This window comes from Mesocricetus auratus, unplaced genomic scaffold, assembly GCF_017639785.1.
Source record: "Mesocricetus auratus isolate SY011 unplaced genomic scaffold, BCM_Maur_2.0 Super-Scaffold_100030, whole genome shotgun sequence".
Classification (NCBI taxonomy): domain Eukaryota; kingdom Metazoa; phylum Chordata; class Mammalia; order Rodentia; family Cricetidae; genus Mesocricetus; species Mesocricetus auratus.
Window position 1 is genome coordinate 13,229,585 of NW_024429211.1, and position 24,196 is coordinate 13,253,780.

The 24,196-nt window shown below is 44.0% G+C and overlaps 1 protein-coding gene across 3 annotated transcripts in view; it reads right to left on the reverse strand.

Annotated features, from left to right (window-relative positions):
* Nell1 (neural EGFL like 1) overlaps positions 1 to 24,196 on the reverse strand; it is an 846,684-nt gene that overhangs the window by 670,572 nt on the left and 151,916 nt on the right. For all 3 annotated transcript variants that reach the window (XM_040733293.1, XM_040733292.1, XM_040733294.1), the window contains one exon: positions 5,854 to 5,950. In XM_040733293.1, coding sequence (XP_040589227.1) covers positions 5,854 to 5,950 — 97 coding nt within the window. The remainder of the gene's footprint in view (positions 1 to 5,853; positions 5,951 to 24,196) is intronic.

Here is a 24,196-nt window from a genome sequence, read left to right on the forward strand (position 1 = left end):
AATGCTGGTGGCGTTTTCCTAAAATTAGGAAATATTTTTATTAACCAAGTAATAATTATCCATGTTTATGAATGCTTTCAATATTTCCTTATCAATTCTTTTTTAAGATTGCTTTGAATTGTGTCTTGGGGAGGGGTGTGTGTTCGTGTGTGAGTATGAAAACATGAGGGAAGATGCCTACAGAGTGCAGAGGAGGCTGTCACCTCAACCTGGGGTTAAATGTGGTTGTAAGCCTCCCAACAAGGGTGCTATGAACCAAACCTGGGTCCTCTAAAACACTGTGCCATCCCTCCATTCCATCTTTACACATTCTTTACCTACTTAACAAAGCGTGCTTTCTTCAGAGGATTTCTTTAAATGAAAACTTGGTCATAAACTAAGAGTTTTGTCTGTCTTTGGATGTTATTATCTTACCATCATCCTCAGATACACATTAAGCTGTGACTGCTTTGAACAGTTATTTTCTCCCCAGAATCTGAAAATATTTCCCTCCTGTTTCTGCTTTAGATATTTAAAAACTACCTATTTGATCCAAAACATTCTTTTGCTTTAAAATTGTTTCTTTTTCATTGACTACTTTTAATATCTCCTTTGTGTAATACATTATTAAAATCTTCCAAAGGTCCTTTCTTCTTTGCATTTGAAGTTTGCAAGGTACTACTGCAAAGTAGCCCTTGGAGAGAGAGAAAAGTTCTAAATCCTTATCCCTGAACTCCAGATTTCACCACATGACTTGCTTTGGACAATGACCCATTAGACATGTTATCAATTAAAAGAGCCTTAAATAGTACAAACATCAGGTCTTGTTTTCCCTCGATGCTCACAACCCTAAGGCTACCATTTAAAGAAAGATGTCTGAGCTCTGCCACTAGAGAGTGAGAGGCCAAAGAGAGAATGCAGGGGCATCTTGACTCACCTTGCCACCTGCTGGCCACAGGCTCTCTAGGGAGCCCAGCAGACACAAGCATAGCCAATCAAAAACAGAAATGCTACTGGACCTGGAAGCTAAGTTACTTCAGGAACGGTATTCAACTGCTTTGACAATACAGAAAAAAAAATGTTAACAATTATATTTATAATAGCTCCTGTAACATTTCTCTCTCTTAAATTCTCTAAATTTCATTTGGAAGTTAATTAAGCATTCCTGAGTTTTTTGCACAGATGTGCAAACAAATATGTAACATGTATCTATATAAATCTACAAATTGGATGTATATAGACTATATAGTAGATACCATCCATGCATACCTATCTGTGAATACACATTAAACAGGTGGATAAAGTTTATATTTATCTTTTTCTGTATCTTCTTCTTCTTCCTCCTCCTCCTCCTCCTCCTCCTCCTTCTCCTCCTCCTCCTCGTCCTCCTCCTCTTCTTCTTCTTCCTTTCCTTACTTCTGCAGAGTTATCAGGAGAGCGACCATTGTAGTAAGTGCCCATTTGTGGATGCTCTCCCCATCTGTGCCTCAGTCGGAGCTTTGCAGATGACTCTCAAAGATCTTACCTCCCCCCAATGACTGGATTTTTCATTTCTAGAAGTGTTTTCAGTTCAACCACTCCAGTCAAATGTATGATCTCTGGTTAGCACACATTCCTTAATGTCATGCTTCTCTGCGTGTCTCAAAAGTAGGGATTTGAAAAGCATTTTTGCTAATTTCATGTCTGCAGTCCTTGAAGGACTAACTGGACAATATTTCACTTTTCCCATTGTCACCCAGGATGATTCATAAACCCCTACTTTCAACAATTAATCAGTGGGGTACTTCTAGAGGGCTGACTGAGAGTGACTTCCCCAAAGTTAATTTGTATCAGGAACTGCAAGGTACCAACTAAGGAACGCCTGAAGATCGTTTATTAATAGTCAAGGATGCATTAAACCTAGGGTGACACCCACATGATGACAGGGCTGAGGTTCAACTCTCAGAAAGCATCTTCTGTTCTCATCTGGAGAGGAGGGAGAAGCAGGCTGGTTTCTGGACCATCTGGCTTTGCTGAGTAACTGAGTCCACTCTGCTTCCCCTCCTCCATTCTATACAATTCTCTGACACACATGGGATCTAAGGAGCTTCTCACATTTCACAGACTGTTGGAATTCGGCATTCCAACTAGAGTTTTCACACACTGGTAATGGGGGTACAGAATGGCTCACACAGTTTGTAAAATAATTTGGCAGTTTCCTATGAGTTTCAGCATCGATTTCTGACTTGGTGATCTCACACCTACATATTTACATAAATGAACAAAACTTTTACTTACACAAGAATATATCTGCAAGACCCTTCATTCAGTGGCTGGTGGAAGCAGAGGCAGACTCTCATGGCTAAGCACTGAGCTGAACTCAGGAAATCCAGTAACAGAGAGGGAGGACTGATGACCAAAGGGATTAAGACTGGGCTGGTTTAACCCCCAGAAACAGCTGACCTGACAAGGGTTAGCTCCTGAATCCCAGGCTGATGCCTGGGAATCCAGCATGGGACTGATCAAGACCCCCTGAATGTGGGTGTCAGTGAGGAGGCCTAGATAATCTATTGAGCCTTGAGTAGTAGATCAGTATTCATCCCGGGTATACAAATGGACTTTGGGCTCCCATCCAACAATGAGAGATGCACTCTCACCCCGGACTCTTGGGGGAGGGTCTAGACTCTGCCCTGGATGAAATGACAGACTATTGACACCCCCATGGAGGGCCTCACCCTCCCTGGGGAACTGAGGGGATATTGAGGGGGCTTTGGGGGGAGGGCACGGGAGGAGGGGAGGGAAACGGAGAGGGACCTGGAATTGACATGTGAAGCAACTTTGTTTCTAATTTAAATTTAAATTTAAAAATAAAAAAGACTAAGAATATATATATGCATGTATATATATATGCAAATAGATAGTAGCTTCATTTGTAAGTACTAAAAATTGAAAACATTCAATTGTCTATCATTTGAGAAATGGCTTAACAAGCATGTACGTCTTTGTAGCTTTTATCATCATCCTGATATATCCTGGAGTCTCCTGACATGGGAGTCTCAATCGAGGGGTCACTCAGATGAAACTGACCTGTAGGTGAAGGTCTTGATTGTTAACACTAGCGGGTGGGAATGGAGGGTCCAGCCCTCTGTGGGGCACACCATTCCCTCACAGGTATTCATGGTCTATATAATAAAGCTACCTAAGCATGAGCCGGAGACTAAATCATCAAGCAGCAATCCTCTGCAGTTTCTGATTCAAGTTCCTGTTGAGTTCCTGTCCTGACTTCCCTCAATGATGGACTGTAACACAGAGTAGAAGCAAAATAAATCCTTTCTTCTCCTAAGTTGCTCAGTCATGATATTTATCACAGGACCGCAAACTTATATGCTGTGGTTTATTCATATTGAAAAGCTGGCATATTATTCAACAATAGAAAAGAGTAAACCACCCAAAATACAAGAACCTGGGTGAATTCCAATGTGCATAGTTATATAAATGTCCATATGTACAACTGATTTCATTTATAGAACATTCTGGAAGTATGAAACTAAAGGGTCAGAACAGACAACTGGCTTAGGATAGGAAGGACAAGAAGAATAAGCTAGAGATGTTGGGGTAATTCTTTATCTTCATAGCTTCAGGGATGAACTACAATTTCTCAAAATTACAAAGCTATACATTTAGAGGGGCGACATTTACTATGTATAAATTACATCTTAATTTTAAAACGAAAAAAGCCAAGGTGTTATGTTTCTAGTTTGGAATATTCTCTCATAGGTTTTCTCTCTCCTCCATATATTTAATCTCTAAAGAATTTTCTTATTGTAAGTACAATAATGAATTTTTTAAAATTTCACTGGTATTTTACCAGGCATTTATAGCTATTTCAAAGCAGGAGGACTTTCAAAATGTCAAGTCTGTCCTATTGCCAGCAGCAAGAGTCTATCATTCCTTACAGAACAAGAGTATTTTTAAAAATTCATGATGTTAAGTTTTTAGTTCATTTTATCACAGTACCTTCATGTTTCCACAAAAAATAACAATGCAGTTACTGTATCATCTTCATAACAAAGAAAACTATAGTCAAAGAAGATGAAATCTTACTTTATGTATGAATAGATACTTGTCCCAGATTCAATTAAAACATATACTGATTATGGACCCAATCTTTTCTATTGCTTTGATAAAACACTGGGACAAAGGCAATTTATAAAAAGAAAGAGTTTAATTGTGCTTACAATTCTAGAGGATTAGCGTCTGTGAGGCTAAGTTGAAGGTACTGTGGCAGGCAGCTAGATCAGCAGCTGAGAGCTCACATCTCAATCCACAAACAAGAAACCTAGTTCCAAATGGTGCTGGCCATAGTCTTTGGCAACCTCAAAGTCAGCCCCCAGGGACATAGCTCCTCCAACAAGGCCACACCTCCTAATCCTTCCCCAACAGCTCCACCAACTGAGAATCGAGTATTCAAACATGTGAATTTATAAGGACCATTCTCATTCAAAACACCACAGTTATTTAAATTTCTCAGAATTCAGAGTTTAAGGAGATATATCCAAAGAGCCATTTATGTTCTGGATCACCCAAGGCTTCCAGGACAGAGAGCTGAGTGGTTTATCCAAGGGGCATTCAACATAATGAAGTCTTTGAGTAAACCACACAGCTCTCTGTCTAGCTTCAATATTTATAAATTCATTATGCCATTAAGTGAGTTAAAACCTTGTATATTCTATAAGTGCTCAATAGTCATTGCCATGCCCTTCCACTAGTATAATTAAATACACAAAACCAGCAACATTGCCTGCACCTAAAGCATAGAGAACATCACAGAAGAGGGAGTAGAAAGACTGTAAGACCCAGAGGGTTTGGAAGTCATTGTGAGTTTGTGTCGCCTAGACATGACAGAGAAGCTCTACCCCTGTTACCTCAACAATATGGCTGCTTAACAAGACCCAAACAATGACAACACAGATGAATATGCAAATATAGGAGGAAGAAATTTCAAGGGACCCCATCACTGACAAAAAACTATGGGCAACTAACACCTGCTAAGAGAAGAAAAACTACTTTCCCAGGAATGAACTCCCTCTAACTGGTTAGCCAATGCCAAGGAGTTAGTACCACTCAGCTCTTTGTCCTGGCAGCCTTGGGTGATCCAGAACATAAATGGCTCTTTGGATATATCATATTAACTCTGAATTCTGAGAGATTTAAATAACTGTGGTGTTTAGAATAAGAATGGCCCTTATACATTCACATGTTTGAATAATTGATTCTCAGTTGGTGGAACTGTTGGGGAAATTATACACATACAAATAACACTAAACAGACTCAGCATTTTAATATTTATAATTTGTGCATATATGCATAACACTAATAACTGCCTTAGTTACTTTTCTATTCCTGCGAAGGCAACTTATAAAAGAGAATACTTAATTTAGGACTGATTCTTCCAGGGGGCATTAATTCCATGATCATCATGACAGAGAACATGGCAGCAGGCAGGCATTGTGCTGAGAAGCAAGTAGGTGACAATTTACATGTTGAGATATCAAACACAAGACAAAAAGAGAGAACTTACTGGAATGGCATGAGCTTCTGAAACCTCAAAACCCACCCTTAGTGAAATACCTCCTCCAACAAGCCCACACCTTTAATCCTTCCCAAACAGTTCCACCAAATGAGGGCCACCTTTCAAATATGGGAGCCTTTGGGGGCCATTCTTATTCAACCATCACAATAATCAAAGAAAAACAGGCCATGATTTTGAGAAGGAGGGTCAGGAGGGATGTGATAGAGGCTGAAGGGGAAAGAGGGAAATTGTTTAATTATATTCTAATGATAATTACAATGAAAATTGAGCATTCCTCAATATACATGAAAATCAGAACTTACTTTGAAAAAGCCATGCTTTTGGTTGCGTTGCCCAAGCCACAGATTGCTTCCGGGAGGAAGGTTGGTCTCTGGAGGGTCTATCACACGTTCATAGATCCTGTATGAACAAAGAACATAGTTGCTAATAGAGGGATTTAAAACAGAACCTAGAGATGACATTCTGGTTGCATACCTGTACATAGCTGCTAGTTTGAAGAGGGTAATATGTGGTGCATTTTAAATGACAGGTACCATGACAGTACGGGGAACGCTGTGTAGGCACCTCATGCCTCTCTTATCTCCCTTATCACAGGGTGAGGGGTGTGAATAAGAAGATAGAATTTTGAATATCTACTCTGGGCAATTATCCCTGCACAAGCTCAGAGAAAAGTGATTTTATCCAAATGTAAGCATGTCCACCAAGGGCAGCCAGCAGGATAAAGAATATGTCCAACAGTGTGATAAAGCTCTCATCTCTCTGGCTCTAATGCCCAGGTAACTGAAGTATCTGTTGCACTCTTGTTTTGGGGGATGTAGCCACTGTTCACTTCTACAACACCCAAGAGAACCCTATAAATTCCTGGACAACAACTGCCCATCAACACATCACATCAACACTCAATCACAAGGTACTCATTAAACATGCCTCATGCTTCCAATGCCACAATGTAATAGGAAAACAAAGCAATGAAGTTTGGACAGACAGACACATACAGTCCTGCTATATAAAACTGAAGACGGCATCCTGGGACATCCTATACACCCCAGGCACGTTCACACAGAAGATGGGATTTCAGAACTGCCTATGCTCTGCCCTGTCAACACCAGGCAATCAGTGAAAGATCTTAAGATCTGCTTTCTTGAAACTATTTTCCCCATGGCGAACACCGCTCAGTACCTGTTCTAGTTTGCTGGGATAAACACCACGACAAAAATCTATTTGGGTGGAAGAAGAGACCATGGAGGGACGGAGCTCACTGGCTTGCTCAAAAGCTCACAGTCTGCTTCTTCCTTTCTTACACAGTCCAGGCCTACTCGCCCAGGGTTAGTGCCAGCCTCAATGGCCCACATCAATCATTAATCATGAAAATGCCCCCATGGGCACGCCCATAAGATCAATCTGATGGAGGCAATTCCTTCCCCAACTGAGGTTCTCTCTTTCCAGATGTGTCAGGTTGGCTGCCAAGATTAGCATCACAGTGCTATATACTCCTGCTCTGCACATTCTTTAATCGGGTCATTCCCCATGTATGTCAAGACCGCTCTGCTATGATGAATCCGGCTGCCCTTGCTGGGGGGTGGAGGGCAAAGTGTTTCTCTAGAAGGTTCTCAGAGGGAAACTGGGGAAGCACTGAAGACTTCCAGCTGTGAAAGGAAAGTTAAAGATGGTGAAACTGCTGGCAGTTGGAACTGTCATACTACGCGCCTCTAACCCAAGCTGGGAAGCTCGTAACGGCATCTCCAGAAGTGTGCAATTCAGAAGGCTGTGTGCAAACCCTTGTTAGGAACATGAAACACATCAGGGTTTTTCCCCCTATCTTTCCATTATAAATGGAAACTCAAAACATAATTAAGGAGATATATGTTTCCCTGAAGAAGATAGGCTATGTTTCCTTCACAGGAATTCAATCTTTTCTGTGTGCTGAATGAACCTTTTTGGATGAAACAATTTGTCAAATCTGCTTTAGTGCAACAATGCACCACACGCTTCCTCTTAAAGGGTTCCCAACCTCAATATAGTAGAAAAACTAGATACAAGCCAAATAAAAACAAAAGAGAAAAATTTAAGTTATAAAGTATACCAGCTTCTAACACTTTTCTAAGTCATTAAAAATGATAAATACGCCAATTGCAAAAATGGAAAAATATATACAAAATATTTTTCACTAAAAGACATAAAATATGAAGCTATGTATGCATTGTGGAGATAACGATAGAAAAATTATGTTTGACGTTGGTAGATTCGAAAAAGGCTAGAGAGAAATGGAGAACGCTGTTTCTAGAGGAAGAGGCAGGAACATAATTTTCTACAAGGCTGCTTTACTAATAAATTGAAAATGTTGTCACATGGTTCACCTTAGCCTGCATTTTCAAGTGCTCACCTCTGTCAGTGTAAGAGGAGTCTCTGGTGCAGATGCTGTCTTCCATGTATTTAATACACTCCTCGTCTATCTCCCCTGATCAGGGTGGGCCCTTAATACGTACAGAGTGCATGAATGAGTGTGTGTAGGACGGAGCAGTCAAAAAGACGACTTCCCATCCTGCCCGTCTTCCGACCATGACAACTCCTTGCGCCTTAAAAACAGTGGAGGAAGCAAATATTTGAAGTCTGCCACTACCGTCTCGGCCAGGTGACCCACAGGTCTTCTGAACCACACTGGTGCTCCAATGTTGTATGGTGAGTCTCCACCAGGGTCCCCCACTTTAAGTCAAAGAGAAGTGGAAGATGTTGCCTTCCTGGTAACCAGTGTCTTCCAAAAGGCAAGACTCACTAGAGAATTTGTGTGCCAGGCAGAATCAGCTAATGGAACGCATGGATAGCAACACTGGGGAGTTTAAAGGCACACTATTAAAAAAAAACCTGCAAACTCTGCATAAAGGACATCATCCAGACTAACAGCGTGGTACAGATGCTGTGACCATTGTCCCACACTGCCTGTTCATATATTCAACAAAGAGATGTTATTACAGAAACCACAGCCAAGTGACTGTTTTCCAAAAGTTGGAATACAGAAAATCAGAGCTTATGGATAATTGCAGAGGAAATACAGAAGCACAGGGCAAGGTCGCCTTTGGATAATTCATGATGAAGCATCTAGACTCCTAAGGGGGGATGGGTTGCATATCCTGGCGCATGCTCATGTCATACGACAAACCAGTCTTTTTCTGTAACAGAAATATAAAAGTGCAGTTCACCCAAGTAAATCACAAGGCCTACCTTGACTGACTTATCTAGAAGGAAGGGGGAAACAAGTTCCTGTGACTGAGACAGGGACACTCTCCACAGCCTCACTCAAACAGAAGGTTGCTAGACCGAGATGACGTGCAGAGAAAAGCTTTCAGAAGACAAGCATGTCTGATGTCTCCATTCTGGGATGCTTTTCCAGAGTGGCCCCAAACACATTCCAGGTATTCTTTTTATGGTTTTGTTTTTTTCCCTGCCTTTGTTGGTTCCTTACTGATCTCTGGGACCATACACTAGAATGACCTGTTGAATCCTTCTCCAACCTTTTAACTGACAACACTGTACCTCCACAGCACATCGGTGCCTCTAAGATCCTGCTCATAGCCGGGCTTGCCTTTTCCAGACCTTCCAGCTAAGGAAGGAGGAATTTGGCTGTCCTACTAACCTTGGCCCAGATTGTGCACCCTCAAGCTGTTTCTGCATGTCCTGACTGCCATTGCTCCCATGCACAGCAGGGCCTGGATGGAATGTAGCCTCCACCTCAGGCCCTGGCCCTGTGTCTGCTCCATTGGGCCCTTTCCTGAACGATCCTCCCTGGAAGCCTTCTACAGAGCACATCCCGGCCACCAGGTCACTCTCTGGCACTTAGCTTGCCTCGCGCTTATCAAAACAAATAGCTCCAGAAGCGGCAATTTTTACTCTGTTCTCCCACGGGGCACCTTAAAGTGGAGACCTTGTCATTTTCAAGTCAGCACCTCCAAGTGTCAAGAAGACTGCCTAGTCAAAGCAGATGTCTACTGGGAATGAACGAGTGGATGGACAAATGAATGAATGAATGAATGCATCCTGAATTGTCACAACTGGAGGATGATAGTCAGACAGTTGGGAAAGCCTACCAGAGACAAATTTGATGATAAGGGATTCATAAAACTGGCTAATTGAGACGGAGAAAACAGTTCTTCAGAAGAGGGACTTTGCATCACGCACATAGCCCTTAGGGAAATAACAGGGTTAGGAAAATGAGTGAAATGTGATCATCCCTTCCTTGTATCTTCCTCTGCCACCTCCACCTCCTGAGATTTACACACAGAGCCAGAAAGAAGCAAGACAAATGCTTGTCGTTGTTTTCTGCCCAGAGAAGAGAAGGGGGTAGCAAATTTAACTCCGTCAGCCAGGCATGTTGCTAACAGCCGGGTAGCTGTATTTCAGGAAGAAGGAGAAAAACAGTGGGCGACCTGGAAATTAATTAGATCTAGAACCACCCTGCTGATAAGCCAGTGACTTACAGCTTCAGTTGGCTACATCAGCATCCCAAATAACACTGCAGCTTCTCCAGAGATCATATAAATCCTTTTGCTTTTACCAAATTTATCACACTCTCATAGTCTGTCTGACACAAATAATGCGTTACTCTACACCCATCTGAAACGTATCTCTTCTTTTGACGGCAGAGAAACCTAATTCCCACTTAGTCCTGCATCTGAGGCTTTAAGCTCACTTGAGCCATTAAACATGGTGCTGACTATTAAGTGGTACTGGGGGAGTTATGGGAATTGTGCATGCCATTAGCATCTATCAGGAGTGTGAAGTATAAGCATCTCATTTCTAATACAACGCACACAAAATTAGATAGCCAGTCAAACATAAAACCCGCCTTAGAAGAGCGAGCAGCTGAGGGTAACTGACAGCCCAGAGAAAATCAGCCATTGGATCCAGGGCTCACATCGAGAATGAACAAGTCATCTTTGTGTGACTTTGAATAAGAACACCCTCCTGTTTAAAAGACCAGTCCATAGTCCATGGAAAACTTGCATGTCCTGTGTTAAAGACAAAACCCTCGAGGCTCAATACTACACAATATAAGGATTGGATGATACAAAGTATGAAGGGATATTGGGTGTTTCTTTTTTAATTCTTTTATTTAAATTAGAAACAATATTATTTTATATATCAATCCCAGTTCCCTCTCCCCCCCATCCTCCCATGTCCCCCACCGACTCCCCCATCCCTCCCCCCAGCCACTCCCCAGGGAGAGAAGGACTTCCATGGAGGGTCAACAATGTCTGTCACATCATTTGGAGCAGGACCCAGGCCCTCCCCTGTGTATCTAGGCTCCATGGAAAATGGGCTCCCTAAGTCCATTCGTGCACTAGGGATATATCCTGGTTCTACCACCAGAAGCCCCACAGACTGCCCAGGCCTCCTAACTGACACCCACATTCAGGGGGCCTGGTTCTGTCCTATACTGTTACCCAGACTGTCTGACTGGGGTCCACGAGCTCCCACTTGCTCAGGTCAGCTGTTTCTGTGGGTTTCTCCAGAATGGTCTTGACTCACTCCTCCCTCTCTACAACTGGATTCCAAGAGTTTGGCTCAGTGCTTAGCTGTGGGTCTCTGCTTCTGCTTTTACCTAGATGAAGAAAGACCTCTGGAGGAACTCCAAGTACCTTTCCTAATTGCATAGAAAAATGAATTTCCAATGTAAAGGAAAAGAAATGACATGTATTACATCCCTGTTTACTAAGACACAATGAAGCCCTAATAAGGCGCTGAAATAAGATGTTTAACTTGAGTTGTACCTCCAACAGAGGAAAAGCCTCCATGCACTCCTGAGGAGGGAAGTTACCACAATCTTGTGCGGACAGCTTGTTCCCAGACCAACGTCAAGGCACTCCCTGGAGAGTTTTCTCTGCAGAACACAAAATCACTTCCCCCTGATGTCCTGCTGTTGTGGTTATGGGGAGACCATGCACACACACTAACCCCTCTTCTGCCTTTGGCTATAAAAGACGTGCACATACTCTCTCCTGAATGGCCTCATAGGGCAAGTGTGAGAGTAACAGGTTTTTAGGGCATGTGGAGAAACAAAGGGCATCCATCTGATGTCATTAGCACTGTTCTTGACACCCACAAATGTTGAGTGTTCAGTCCAGAGGTCTGCACGGCACCCGGAGGCTACTCGAAGCTCCTTCACCATGACAAGGCACGCCACCAGCTGTGCACACAGTAAGCTGCTTGCTGACTTCCATCAGGTGGCCTGGCTGCTGTTAATTATTTCCTAACATGGAACACATAGCCCACAGAGCTTGTACCAGAAGGACATGAAAGGATGCCCCAATAAGCAGCTCTTAGCCCCCTCCCACCAATCTGTTTAACAAATCCAGATGACACTCAGGAAATCATAGAGTTCCGTAAATGCACCTCTGGCATTATAAGGGAGAAGTAGACTGTCCCAGGGAGTGGAGCTGTGATGGTGGTTGTTGCATGCATCCTACGCCTGCAAACCGGACTCCCTGCCAAATCCATGAAGGGGACAGGAGGAAGAGCCACAGCCGAGCAGGAAAGCAGGCAAGATTCCAAACTGCTTCTCTTCAGCCGGCTGGGAGAGCAACACAAACGCAAACACAGAGCAGCGGGCACAGTTGAAATCTGTGAGGAGATGTCTTTGTGGGTATGAGCCATTAGGCTACAGCTGTGTTCACAAGAGATTACTCAAACCCTGTGAGGAAGACCACAGAGAGCAAGGTACAACCAGCCCCCCAGGAGGAGTCTTCTCCAAGATGAGAGAGCATGTGGCCTGTTCTACTGACTTACAAAACACTTGTCAAACCCATGTTTTTCTTCCCTAGTGACTCAATCCTACCATTTGTCTCCCCTTTCCTCACCGGATCCTCTATGTCAAAGAGGTGCTTACATATCTGAACGTCTCCCACCACTTTGTGCGTGTGTGGAGACAACCTCAAACGACCTTCCTCAGGAGTCATTCACCTTGCCTTCTGAGACGGTGTCTCCTACTGGCCAGAGGTTGGCTGATTAGGCTGGGCTGGCTGGCCAGGGAGCCCCCAGAAACCTCTGTCTGTGCCTCGCCAGCTCTGGGGTTACAAGGTCAGACCATCACACTTGGCTTTGTTTTTAATATGGGTTGTGAGGCTCAAACTCAGGTCCTGGAAGCACTTTGCAAACTAGGCCATTTCACCAGCCCACCTTCCACTTCTTCCTGAGCTCACAATCCAAAGTTAACCTAAAATGATTCAGATTTGTAGATCAAGGTCACATAACTAAATCATGTAGTTTCCACCGTATTTCGTATTTTACCTGTGGCTTGGCAGTATCAGTCTTTCTGGAATCTGTGGGAAACTTGGGAGCTGGTGTCATGGTTTCAGTCCTGAGAGACCTGATGTAACGCCATCAGGGTTAAAGGTGACATTAATGGACAGGAATCAGGGTCAACTCAAGACAAGAGTTAACACCAAAAACCCTGAGAGCTTCCATGCTTAGCGCGTGCAGGCCTCTTAAACACAGTGTGTGAGAGCTAAGAGCAGACAGAGATACGGCGTGGGGCCTAGCTCCTTTTCACTAACAGTCAATAAAGACGAGGCCGTCGAAAGAAGACTGGGAGTTTGAACTGGACTATGAGGCAGTAATTATTCTAATCTGAGTTAACCTGCCCCGATAATCACATGTCACTCTGGAATTTCCAGGACAGACAGACACTCTTCAGAAGGAAAAAAAGAAGACAGTGAAGGGCCTAGGACCAAACAAAGAAATGAACAGCTGAAGGACAGAGGCTTAGTCTGAAGAAGGCTGGCGGGGCGGTCATGGTAAAGTCTTCAAATAGATAGATGCCCTGGAGGGGAGTTAACTTCACACCAGTGGCTCAAGGGAGTGAAATGGGCACTGTGACAATTTACACTGTCGACTCTACGGGATCTAGACCTACCTAAAAGACAAACTTTATCTGTGAGAGACTTTCAAGATTAGATTAACTGAGATGGGAACACCCAACCTGACTGGGGCTAGGGTCTTAGACTGAACAAAAGGGAGAAAGTGAACCACCCAGCACCAGCGCTCAACTCTCCCTGCTTCCTGATGGTGGCGCCAACATGGCCAGCTGCCTCACACCCCTGTCACCATGCCTGTCCCAACATAATAGTCTGTCCCCTAAAACTGTGAGTCAAACAATCCTTTCTCCCTTAAGCTGCTTTTGCTGAGCATTTCGTAATAGCAATGAGACAAGCAACTAATACATATGTGAGCGCAGAAACAGGAACAGGGTACTTTTGGCTCAAGATAAGATGAATTTTCTACCAGTCATAGCAAAATGCACAGAGAAAGACAGGCTGGAATCCATGAACCTCCTGTCTTTTTAGAGCATTGCAGCTGATGGTGGCAGAGCACTTTAATGTCAAACTCAGAGAGACAGAGTCTGCGTCAAAAACCACAGGAGCAAACTTTGAGTGAGTTGCAACTATAGTACATAAGTGTACATACTTTATAGTCCTTGCAATAATCTTATAATAGGCACTCAGCCTGCTCACTGACACATGCTCACAAAGGTGAAATGACTTTCCTGAAATGAATGGCAAAGGCGAAATTCAAACCCAGATGCAAACCTTTACCACATGGCGCTGCCTTCTGCTCTGTAGTGGATTCTGCTCTTGCAGAGGAAAAGAGTCAGCTGGTGGATTACAGAAACCTTGGGAGGCAAAGAAGGGGCATCTGAGCTGGAGCAGCAAGTCTCTGATTACGTCTTACCTCTTGTTCACACTTTGTGACCTAGGGAAAGTCACTGTGTCTGAAGCTTTTCAACCACGCACCTCCTGTTTTAAATACGGTTTCATGTAGTCCAGGCTAAGCTCAAGCTCACTATATAACTGAGGTTGACATTGAACCTCCGGCCTGCCTGCCTCCCTCTCCTAAGTGCTAGAGTTACAGGCATACCACCACGCCTAGCTGCTCTTAATAGTCCATCTTACACAGACTTTCTGTAAACACCCAGATAACAGCCTGTAAAGTATTTCATGGAGTCGTAAATGCTTTTTACAAGTGGAATGTTATTAGTGTTATTAAGGAAAAAGAGATGTTCTTACCTTTACCAAATAACCTAAAAGATACTTTAGTTTGAAATATTTTCAGACAAACTGCCAAAACCTCCCACGAAAGCCACTTGGCTTTACTGGACAAGCACACTTCGCACTTCAGCTCTCGATATTTGTAAGTGAGGAGTCCAGAAGTTACAATGGGAAGGAGAGTTGAGTTTGAGCCCCCCAGCAGTGCCACCGCAATGCTTTGAGACCACAGCCATTACTGCCATCTTTTCCATGGTCCAGACAAAATGTGCACAGTGCTTAATGATACCCCAGCTAGCTGCTCATGTTACCTGTCTTTCCGTTCTCTGAGATGAAGATTTAAGTGATCTTCCTATGACAGATCAAAAGCCTGATGCTCATATAGGACATACTTGGGTAGCAGGGACTCTCGGGTCAGAAAGGACAGTGAACGTCTTCTAATCCCACCTCCATCTGCTACTTGGTACATTAATATACAAGCATCCAAAAGCCATCTGTCAGCAGTGAGAGGGTACACTTCCTCATACAACAGCTTGAAGCTTCCCGGAGCAAAACAGAGATTCCCCAAAGGCCTGGTGATTGACATTTTCAAACAACCCATCTTGTTCAGAATATGTCAGGGTCTAGTAGCTATGTTAAGGTACAAAAGAATATTTCACACATCCTCTCTCTCCTTCATGTCTTCACACAGCCGTGGCCTGCAAGCCTACACACTGGTCCCAAATGCTAGTATCTCTAAAAGCCAAGACATAACCCATATTTTTTGGCGTTTTCTGGGACTCTTCATGGAAGTCGGATTTGTAGGCATTGGATGTAAGGCCTCTTGGCAATGCCCAAACTTGGCTAGGCTATGGGAGAACTCCGTGAGTTTATTAAAAATACCAATTTCTGAGCTGCTCAGAAATTAGACTTAGAGGTGTCAGCCTGGTCTCCTGTAGACTAGAATATCTGGCAGATATCTGGCTTGTCTGTCCCCACACAACAGTCAGACCTGCATGGACACTCTAATACAGCATCACTGACACAGTTCTACGTCAGCCAAAGAAAGCTTGCAACTCAGTAGTTACAGTTTGGTGTAAGGCCACGTCCAAGGCAGAATTTGAAATACACAAGTAGGTCATTCTCTGCTCTAAGACCACTTCTAAAGATTTTTCTACTTGAACAATGCAGGGGGTCGGGGTGGGGGAAATAGGAAAACAATACAAAGGAAAAATGCCCTTCCTCATCCTACCTTTTATGAAATATACAAAGAAATCAGAGTTCCCTCGATCTTATCCACTAAAACTGTTACATAGATGGCAATGGAGAGATTTAAGACAGGTGAGTAGGTAGGTAGGTAGGTAGATGATAGATAGATAGATAGATAGATAGATAGATAGATAGATGACAGATTGAATGATAGATGATAGTGCTACACATACATGAGTATCTGTAGCAACAATTGAAGAAAAAGAGGCAATGATGTGAAAAGACCTGGTTGGGGGGAAGGTGTATATAAGATGATAATGTCATAAGTGTTTTTATTGGGGGTAAATCATTTACATGAGAAATCGGTAACCCAGGATCAGCGCTCAGAGCATCCAGTCTCTGCTGCTCTCTGAGACCCAACCAGAACCCCAGAGAGGGCTCACCACTCTTTCCTCAGGCCTACATCCCACAAGCCCCATACACACCTGTGGCCACGCCCAAACAGGCGTGGTCAGCATCACGGGTACCTAGTAAGATCTCTCCCTACAGGGGTGCATTGTAGAGGTTTGGAGGGAGGAACGGCAAGGGGAAAATGATGCAAGCATATCTTTAACTTTGAAATTTTAACAGAAAGAAATGTAAACTAGTGAGATGGGTAGTGTCCGTTTGTTCTTCCAGGTTCATTTTGACCCCTCACTGCCTTGCTTTGCAGCTTGGGAGACTGACCCTTGGGTGTCTATCAGTTCCTCTCTGCCAAGTCTCAAGTGAGTCAACCAGAGGTTAAGTACCATCAGGAGGGAAGGAAGGGCTGAGGTTGGGGTGGATGCTAACAGGTGAGGAGCTCATCCTGGTATCCTGGAGCAGAGCACACAGTTCTAACCGGACGATGGTGGCTGCCCCTTAAAGAAGACAGAATACAGAGCAGACAGTCCCTCCTACAGCACTGCTCCTCCTCTCTCTTCCTCTCCTGGCTGCTGCCTGTGGTCTTCCCCATATAAATGTGTCAATACAAACTTGATTGTTTTTTAATAATGTTTACAGAGCGGACAACGCACATGCCTTGACTTCTGTTTTGCTGCATGTACTCTGAATTATTCATTTAGTTCGAGGCTGTTTCTTTTAAAAAGTAATCATCGTCTTCTCGAATGAAATTTTTGTTTTTTCATGCTATCAGTCCTGTCAGACTTTGGAAGTTCAGTCACCAAGAAGAGCAAAGCAATTTAGATAAAATTTCCTGTTCTGAAGGAAGACTTTGTTATTAAATGTGAAGCATTCAATAGTAACTGCCAGCTGTTTAATCAAAAAGTTATTGTTCATTGTAGAGGAAGAAATTGGGCTCTGGAAAACAATGAGCTACAACTTGAAGGAGGAAGTGTCTGAGGAAGTTTCAAAGCCCTTTGAAGCTCTTCTCACAATTTAAACTATCATTATCGTCTCTGATAAGGCATTCACAGATGATAACAAGAAAATCACTGAGATGACTATGTCTCTCCTCCTCGTTTTAATTGCCCCTTGTCTTGGTGGCCTCTTTATGTTCAGACTACAGGATACAAACTTAAAAGTGTTTTCAGACATGCCTCAAAGAAGCCTATCATTAGGGACACACAAGTGACTCCTTTAGTTCCCAAGACCAAACTAAATTATTAAAGAAAAATTAAGGAGATGGGAGAAAGAAGAAACTACTAGTAAGAGAAGTAGGTTCTGAAGGTGAGATTTAGACAGAGTAGATCTAAGAGGTTCAACCCATGTGAGATGTAGATTTGAATAAACCATGCCAGGGCACACACACACACACACACACACACACACACACACACACACACGCACGCACGCACACATACACACACACACAGGGGGTGTAACAAGCTGAAGCTACTCAAATTGATCTCTGTCACAATCAATAATTTTGAAGTAACGTAAGAGTGTGTAGGAAAATGGTTCAGATGTCAAGCAGTTCAGAACTCCAATGAAGCTCCTGCCATAAAACATGAAACTCACTTGCAATGCCCATTGGATAGAAGCTGCAGTCTTTTCTCTTTTCTCTACACCTAACATACACCCTGTGACATGACCAGAAGCTTGTGGCCAACTGGATAACAGAACTCAGTTCTTGCATGCCTTGCCATGGCCAGGATCTAACCCAGATCTTGCAACAGAATGGATTCTCAAGGACAGTGGCTTCTTTTTCACTTATTTTTGCACTTGTCACTCCTGCTGTGTTGTTCTGAGCAGTTTCTATATACAGCCCCTATGACTGCGCGGTGGTACCCAGCGGATAAACTTGCTTATTCCTTCTGCTTTGTGCATCATCTAAATGTCTGGAACTAAAGGACACTGTGGGAATTGAAAGAGCCAGAAACAGGAAATACAAATGCCACGTGTTTATTCTTATATGTGGAAACATACAAACAAACAAAGTTAATGCAAGAGAGACTAAAGAAGTCACTACTAGATTCTCAGAAGGGGAGCCAGCGAGCAAGGACCAAGGATATGGAGAATTGGTACCAAAGCACAAGATGAAAACGTCCCCCCACCCCGTGTGTGTGTGTGTGTGTGTGTGTGTGTGTGTGTGTGTGTGTGTGTGTGTGTGCGCGCGCGCGCGCGCACGCGCCCATTATAGCGCTCATGTAAGGAACAGGCATGGTTTATTCAAAGCTGCTACATCTCCCCCTATATAACTATTATCTATTATTTACAAAAACCTGTCCTATCTTTTATAAAGAACTAAAAGTGAGGAGCTCAAAGGTTCTAGAATAAAGAAATGGGGGCCAGCAATATGACTCAGTGGGTGAGGGTGCTTGCCACCAAACCAGGCAAACCTGAGTTCAATCTCTAGGACCTAAGAAGTGTGAGAAGGGAACAGACCCTGCAAGCCATCCTCTAATCTCCATACACACCGCATTGCATGGAAGTGCCTGCATACACGCACACACATATACACACATGCACACGTGCACACATGTACACACACACCATTTTTGTAATTAGTGATCCTAAGTACCTTGATTTGATCAGTGCATGTGACATACGAGTATATAAAACACTATCTTTTCCTTTATCCATAGGTACAATTATCATTTATCAAAAAGATAAAATGTTTACACCTATATGTCAGCACTTTCAAACTAGACTGTTGGAAAAGTTGAAACGTGGGCTGTTGTTTGAGAGAGGGTATCTAGAACCTCTGAAGAGTTAGTCACTCCAAGGTGCGTCTCCCCTGGGCAAATGAAAGTTAATCCACATCGCCCTGGCGGCTTTGACTTTCCTCATCTCTTCATACAGATTCACAAATAACTCTCTTGCCACAACTCACACTGGCTGGGAATCACTCGGCACTTAATACTAACGCTCCAATTATCCTGTACGCTTAGGTGTTTGCAACTTCTGGAAGTTTGTATCCTTTCTGCATGTTGGTTGGTTTCTTGGCTCCAAACAGCTTGTTAGCATGTCAATAGCTGTGTAGTATACCAAGACTCAGCAAGGCCCTCAACTGCAAAGCTCTCATGCTATATCTGAGCTCTACTGAAAATGTTACGTTGGTTTTGTATGTTGCTATCAAAATGTCTTATGCAAACTTAACTTGTTTTTTACTTTTTAGCTATTTTTATTACTTTTAAGTATTATGGGTTTTACTTCGAGGGTTCTTAGTCTTATTTAAATGATTTTCATTGGCGTAGACTCACCTGCTAAATGAGTTTTCCCAGCTTTGTGATAGGCTGCTCTGTCTCCCTAGTCCTTTTATTTTCTTACTAAGTAAGTCCACATCCTTTGTGAGATACAGTCCACATCTGGCATAATCCACATACTGCATGTGTACACTTTAACACAGCTTTGTTATATTACATCATTAATTTCTAATTGCTATAAAATATGCATAACAAAAATTATCACTTTATCTCTGCCTAGTTGTGAAATTCAGTGACATTAACTACATTCCCTGTAGTGTATGACCACTGCAACTGTTTCCAAAACTTGTCTCCATCCAAACAGAAGCTCTGACACCAGAAAGCAGCTCTCCATTATCTCCCTGTCCAGTCCTGAAACCTCTGCTGTCTGACTTTCAACTTCCCTATGACTCTGCTAATTCTATAGGTTTCCTTTAAGTGAAATAATGCTTCCTTGTTAACAACTTATCCTCATTCTTCCTCCTCCTCCTCTTCCCCCTTTCCTCCTCCTCCTTCTTCTCCTGATGCTGCTCCTTCTCCTGCTCCTCCTGCTACTGGTACTTCTCCTCCCCCTCCTCCTTCTCCCCCTTCCCCCCTTCTTCCTCCTCCCCCTCCTCCTCTTCTTCCTCCCTCTCCTGCTGCTCCTCCTTCCCCACCTGCTCCTCCTCCTCCCCCCTCTCCCTCCTCTTCCTCCTCCCTCTCCTGCTGCTCCTCCTGCTGCTGCTCCTCCTCCCCCTTCCCCCTCCTCTTCCTCCTCCCTCTCCTGCTTCTCCTCTTCCTGCTGCTCCTCCTTCCCCAGCTGCTGCTCCTCACCCTGCTGCTGCTCCTCCTTCTCCTCCTTCCTTTCCTCCTCATCCTCCTCTTTCTCCTTCTCCTCCTTCCTCTCTTCTCAGAAACTAAGGTCCAGCAGGAAACATACTCAAAAGTTCTAAATGGAGGAAGAGTGTGTCTTTCTGCCTTCCTCATCATAATGTCACTCAAAATGCATTTGATAGACAGTCCAGCATTAAACCAGACCCTGTCATGCACTACAGTCTATTGGTTTTATTGACCATCATATTGGTTTTATGTTCCAGATAAGGCTGCAAGCTTCTTCAGTCCTGGGGTGTGTATTTGCTTCCGTAGCCCTTGGGGCACTAAGTTGGCTCAGGAGGTGGACACTTGACAAATGTTTTTTCAAAACAGTATATATGTGAACTGTCATCTATATTCTGTGTATCAGAAGACAGATTTGGGGAGAAATCTAGAGTAACTTTCCCACACCTTGCCTTTTCCTACCCATCAATGAGATTTCAGTGCAAACAAATCCCACTTCTGAGCCATGGAGCCTGACATAGAAATTTAACCTCTCAGTAAAATGAAGCAAATGATACCTCCTGGGTTTTATGTGATACTGAAATAATGTTTTTCGGTCATGAAGGCAAGCTTGTTGCAGCTGCTCACGGAAGGACAGTTTAACCGTCTTCCCGCTAATTCTCCCCTTCCTCACCATGGGGCAACCCAACCAAGGCAGTAAGTACTTCCTGTCAGCACAACAGCTATGGCTGTCCTCACCTAATTGTGTCAGTACAACGATCTCTTCACCTGCACCATCTTGTGGTTCTCAGAAAGCCAGGATTATCATCTTAACCTTGGTCCTGATGTTGTCTGCTTTGGTTTGGACTGACAGTATGATGGCTCCTCCTCCCCCTCTACAAGTGATTAGTATTTAAGACGGTTTAGCATGGTCATACACTCTGAAGAATCGCTGACCTCTCAGGCAAGCATCAACGAGGAGAGATTAAAAGTAGAAGCAGCATGAAAAGTGCAAACACAGGAGTCAGAGCATCATGAGGGCAGCTAAGCATTGGGTGGTTTCATGGATGAAAGACATTGAAATAAAGACTCAGACGAAATAAGAAACAAGCTGTGGGCATACACACACACACACACACACACACACACACACACACACACACACCGAGAGAGAGAACAAATAGCACACATAAAGGACCAAGGGTAGGAGTGTAGAACGCTCGGGGTACACTAAAGCTCTAGGAACCAGTTGAGTCTGGAGTACAGCAGGCAGAAAAGTAGTACAGGAGGGTTTGGGGCATAGCATCAGGGCGCTAGGTCAACAGATCAGCTCATGCTCCACCTTTTACTTTAAGTAAGATGGAGAGCTCCAGGGAGATTTGAATGGAGGACTGATGTTGCCTGATTCAAAAGGATGACCCTTGTTAGTAGGGTTAAGAATGGACTTGGGATGGGGTAGAATCGGGAAGCCTGCCTGCTGTAGACCATTGCAACAGCGTGGATGATGTCTGGGAGCAGGCTCGCGGTTGGGGAAGTGTGACAGTCATTAGACTCTCTATATACTACAAAGCTAAAATCGGTAGAATTTACTATTAGTTTGCAGCCTAAGAGTAGTGAGTGAGAGGCTTCTCTGGAATTGGGGCACAGTAACCCAGTGAAGAATTCGGGAGAGAGGGACTTCCAAGTACAATGGGAAGAGCTGACAAACCCCAGAAGGTATGGAGCTAAGGCTGAGAACTGCTGATGCAGAGGTGTTTAGTGACCTTTGAAAACTGCTTTGGTGCAAGACAGAAACCAGAGCCTGAGGAGGGGAAACTCAGGAGGAAATGAGACAGCGTTTAAAAGCAGACAAGCAGAGAAATGGATAGAGACGGGGACAGAGCTGACAGGGTTTCAGTCAGATACAATCGAAGGTCAAATGTAAACACTGCCCGGGATGCACCTGAGGTCAGAACTCGGGAGGGAGAGAGAACACTGGAGAGAGTCTGTACCAGGCATTCCGGGGTCAAGGGAAAAGGGGTCCTAAACACCAGTGAGGGAAGTGTGGGAAGCAGAGCCCATGGCACAGACCCAGGCGGGGTCTGGTTGCTTGTTTTCTGAGTACGGTGAGAAGCAAGAGTGCCGACGGAGTCGAAGGAGAGGCGGTGATGTGCTGAAGGTGTAAAGGAGGAGGAGATGGAAAATGACCTCCCGAAAAGTTACAGAGCCACTGTAATGGTGTGGAGTCACGCAGGTCACCATCCCACCTCAGCCCGCCTCCTACTTTTGGGTCCACAACCAGGTTACCAATCCCTGATCCCACTACCTCACAATCAGGGTGGAAATGGAGGTTCTTCTAAAAGCACCAGCTTACCAGGTCTCGAGGATGTTCTGAAGCCTTGAAGCGGGGCTGTACGTATACCCGGCACAAACAAGACTCAGATAAACAGCATGCGTTTCTTCACTAGCTTTTCTCTGTTACCTGATATCATCCCTTCTCCTTGCCCCTCCCTGTTTCGTGAACATGTATACGAACACACTCGGAGGCCAGAGGAGAACCTCGGGTGTTGTTCCCTCAGGCTCCATATACCTTGTTTTGGGACAGTCACTCGTGGCCTAGAGCTAACCACGTGGGTTAAGCCATGTGGCCAGAAAACTCCAAGCATCTGCCTGACTCTTCTTCCCCAGCACTCCCGCTACAAGGGCAGCCTCACTGTGCCTGGCTTGTTCTTGAGTGCCGATATCAAACCGGGGTACACGGAAATCGCTTGACCAATTGAACTGTCAGCTGTCTCTCCAGGCATGTTTCCAACCTCTCTGGGCTTAACCATGTCCAAGGCAATTTAGGATTCTTAAAGAGGTGCTATTCTTTGTTTTGCCCTTCTCTTCTGAACTCCTTGGGACTCTTCCCAATGCTAACACACAACCAAATCAATCAGTTAAGCAAACAAATGGATGTCTGAGTCCCCTGGTATCCAATGTGTGTATCAGCACAGAAGTATCATGGGAAGGGTGCTATTCTTCTCTCTTAATAACCTGTTGGTATAACAAGGAGAAAATGAAGCAGAGTAATAAGCTCCCCACACACAACACGTTGTCTTACATACAATACTGTGTCTCCTCCAGCCCAACTCTGTGCACTAATCATAACTCACGGGCACAGGCATCATCAAGTTCAAACCCTTCACGCTGCACGTGATGGAGTCTTGCTCTGAAGCTCATGCCTGTTAAGCACCTCGTGGGAAAGATGACCCAGTGTTTGCAAGATGGGCGGTCACTTGCAGTAACCAAAACACCACCTTTTTCAAAGCAGAGTGTACATAATTTTCAGCCACAGTCCATCCCTCCAGAGGAAGGGGGTTGGGGTGGAGGAAGTGATCTGGGAACCCGTGCCCAGTGTCTTACATTTGCTGCTCCAGAAACACCCTCTAACCTGTCACCTCCCCTCTGCCACGTCCTGACAGGCGGTCTGAATTTCTCTTGAGATCCTGCACTGGCAGGAAGGATAAGCAGAAGCTGGGAAGAATGGGGAGACCATCACATTTGGTGCCTGTGTCCCTTGTTAAAGGCCACAGGCTCTAATCAAGTCTCTTGGCCTTTTATACCCAGGAAGATAAGAGGTCATGCAGTGCCCTTAGCATTTTAGGAGTGGCAGGGCACCACACCAACCCTTCACAATTACCTACCTCTGTGTTTAGTTGTGTAAGCTATCCTTTTATTATATATATATATTTATTGTATTAGTAATCCCATTATCATATATTGACCATTTTTATTATCGTATATTCATTATGCCTATGTATTAGGATCCATAAAAATGACCACTGGGAATTTGTTCAGGAAACTCTTAAGCTAATCTTACCATGGAGATACCTGTGCGCCCATGCTCATTGCGGCACTGTTTACCAAAGTTAAGAATCAGCTCAGGTGCCTGTCAAGAGAGGAATGTATATCACTGTCTTCCCAAATGATCAGATCTCAGC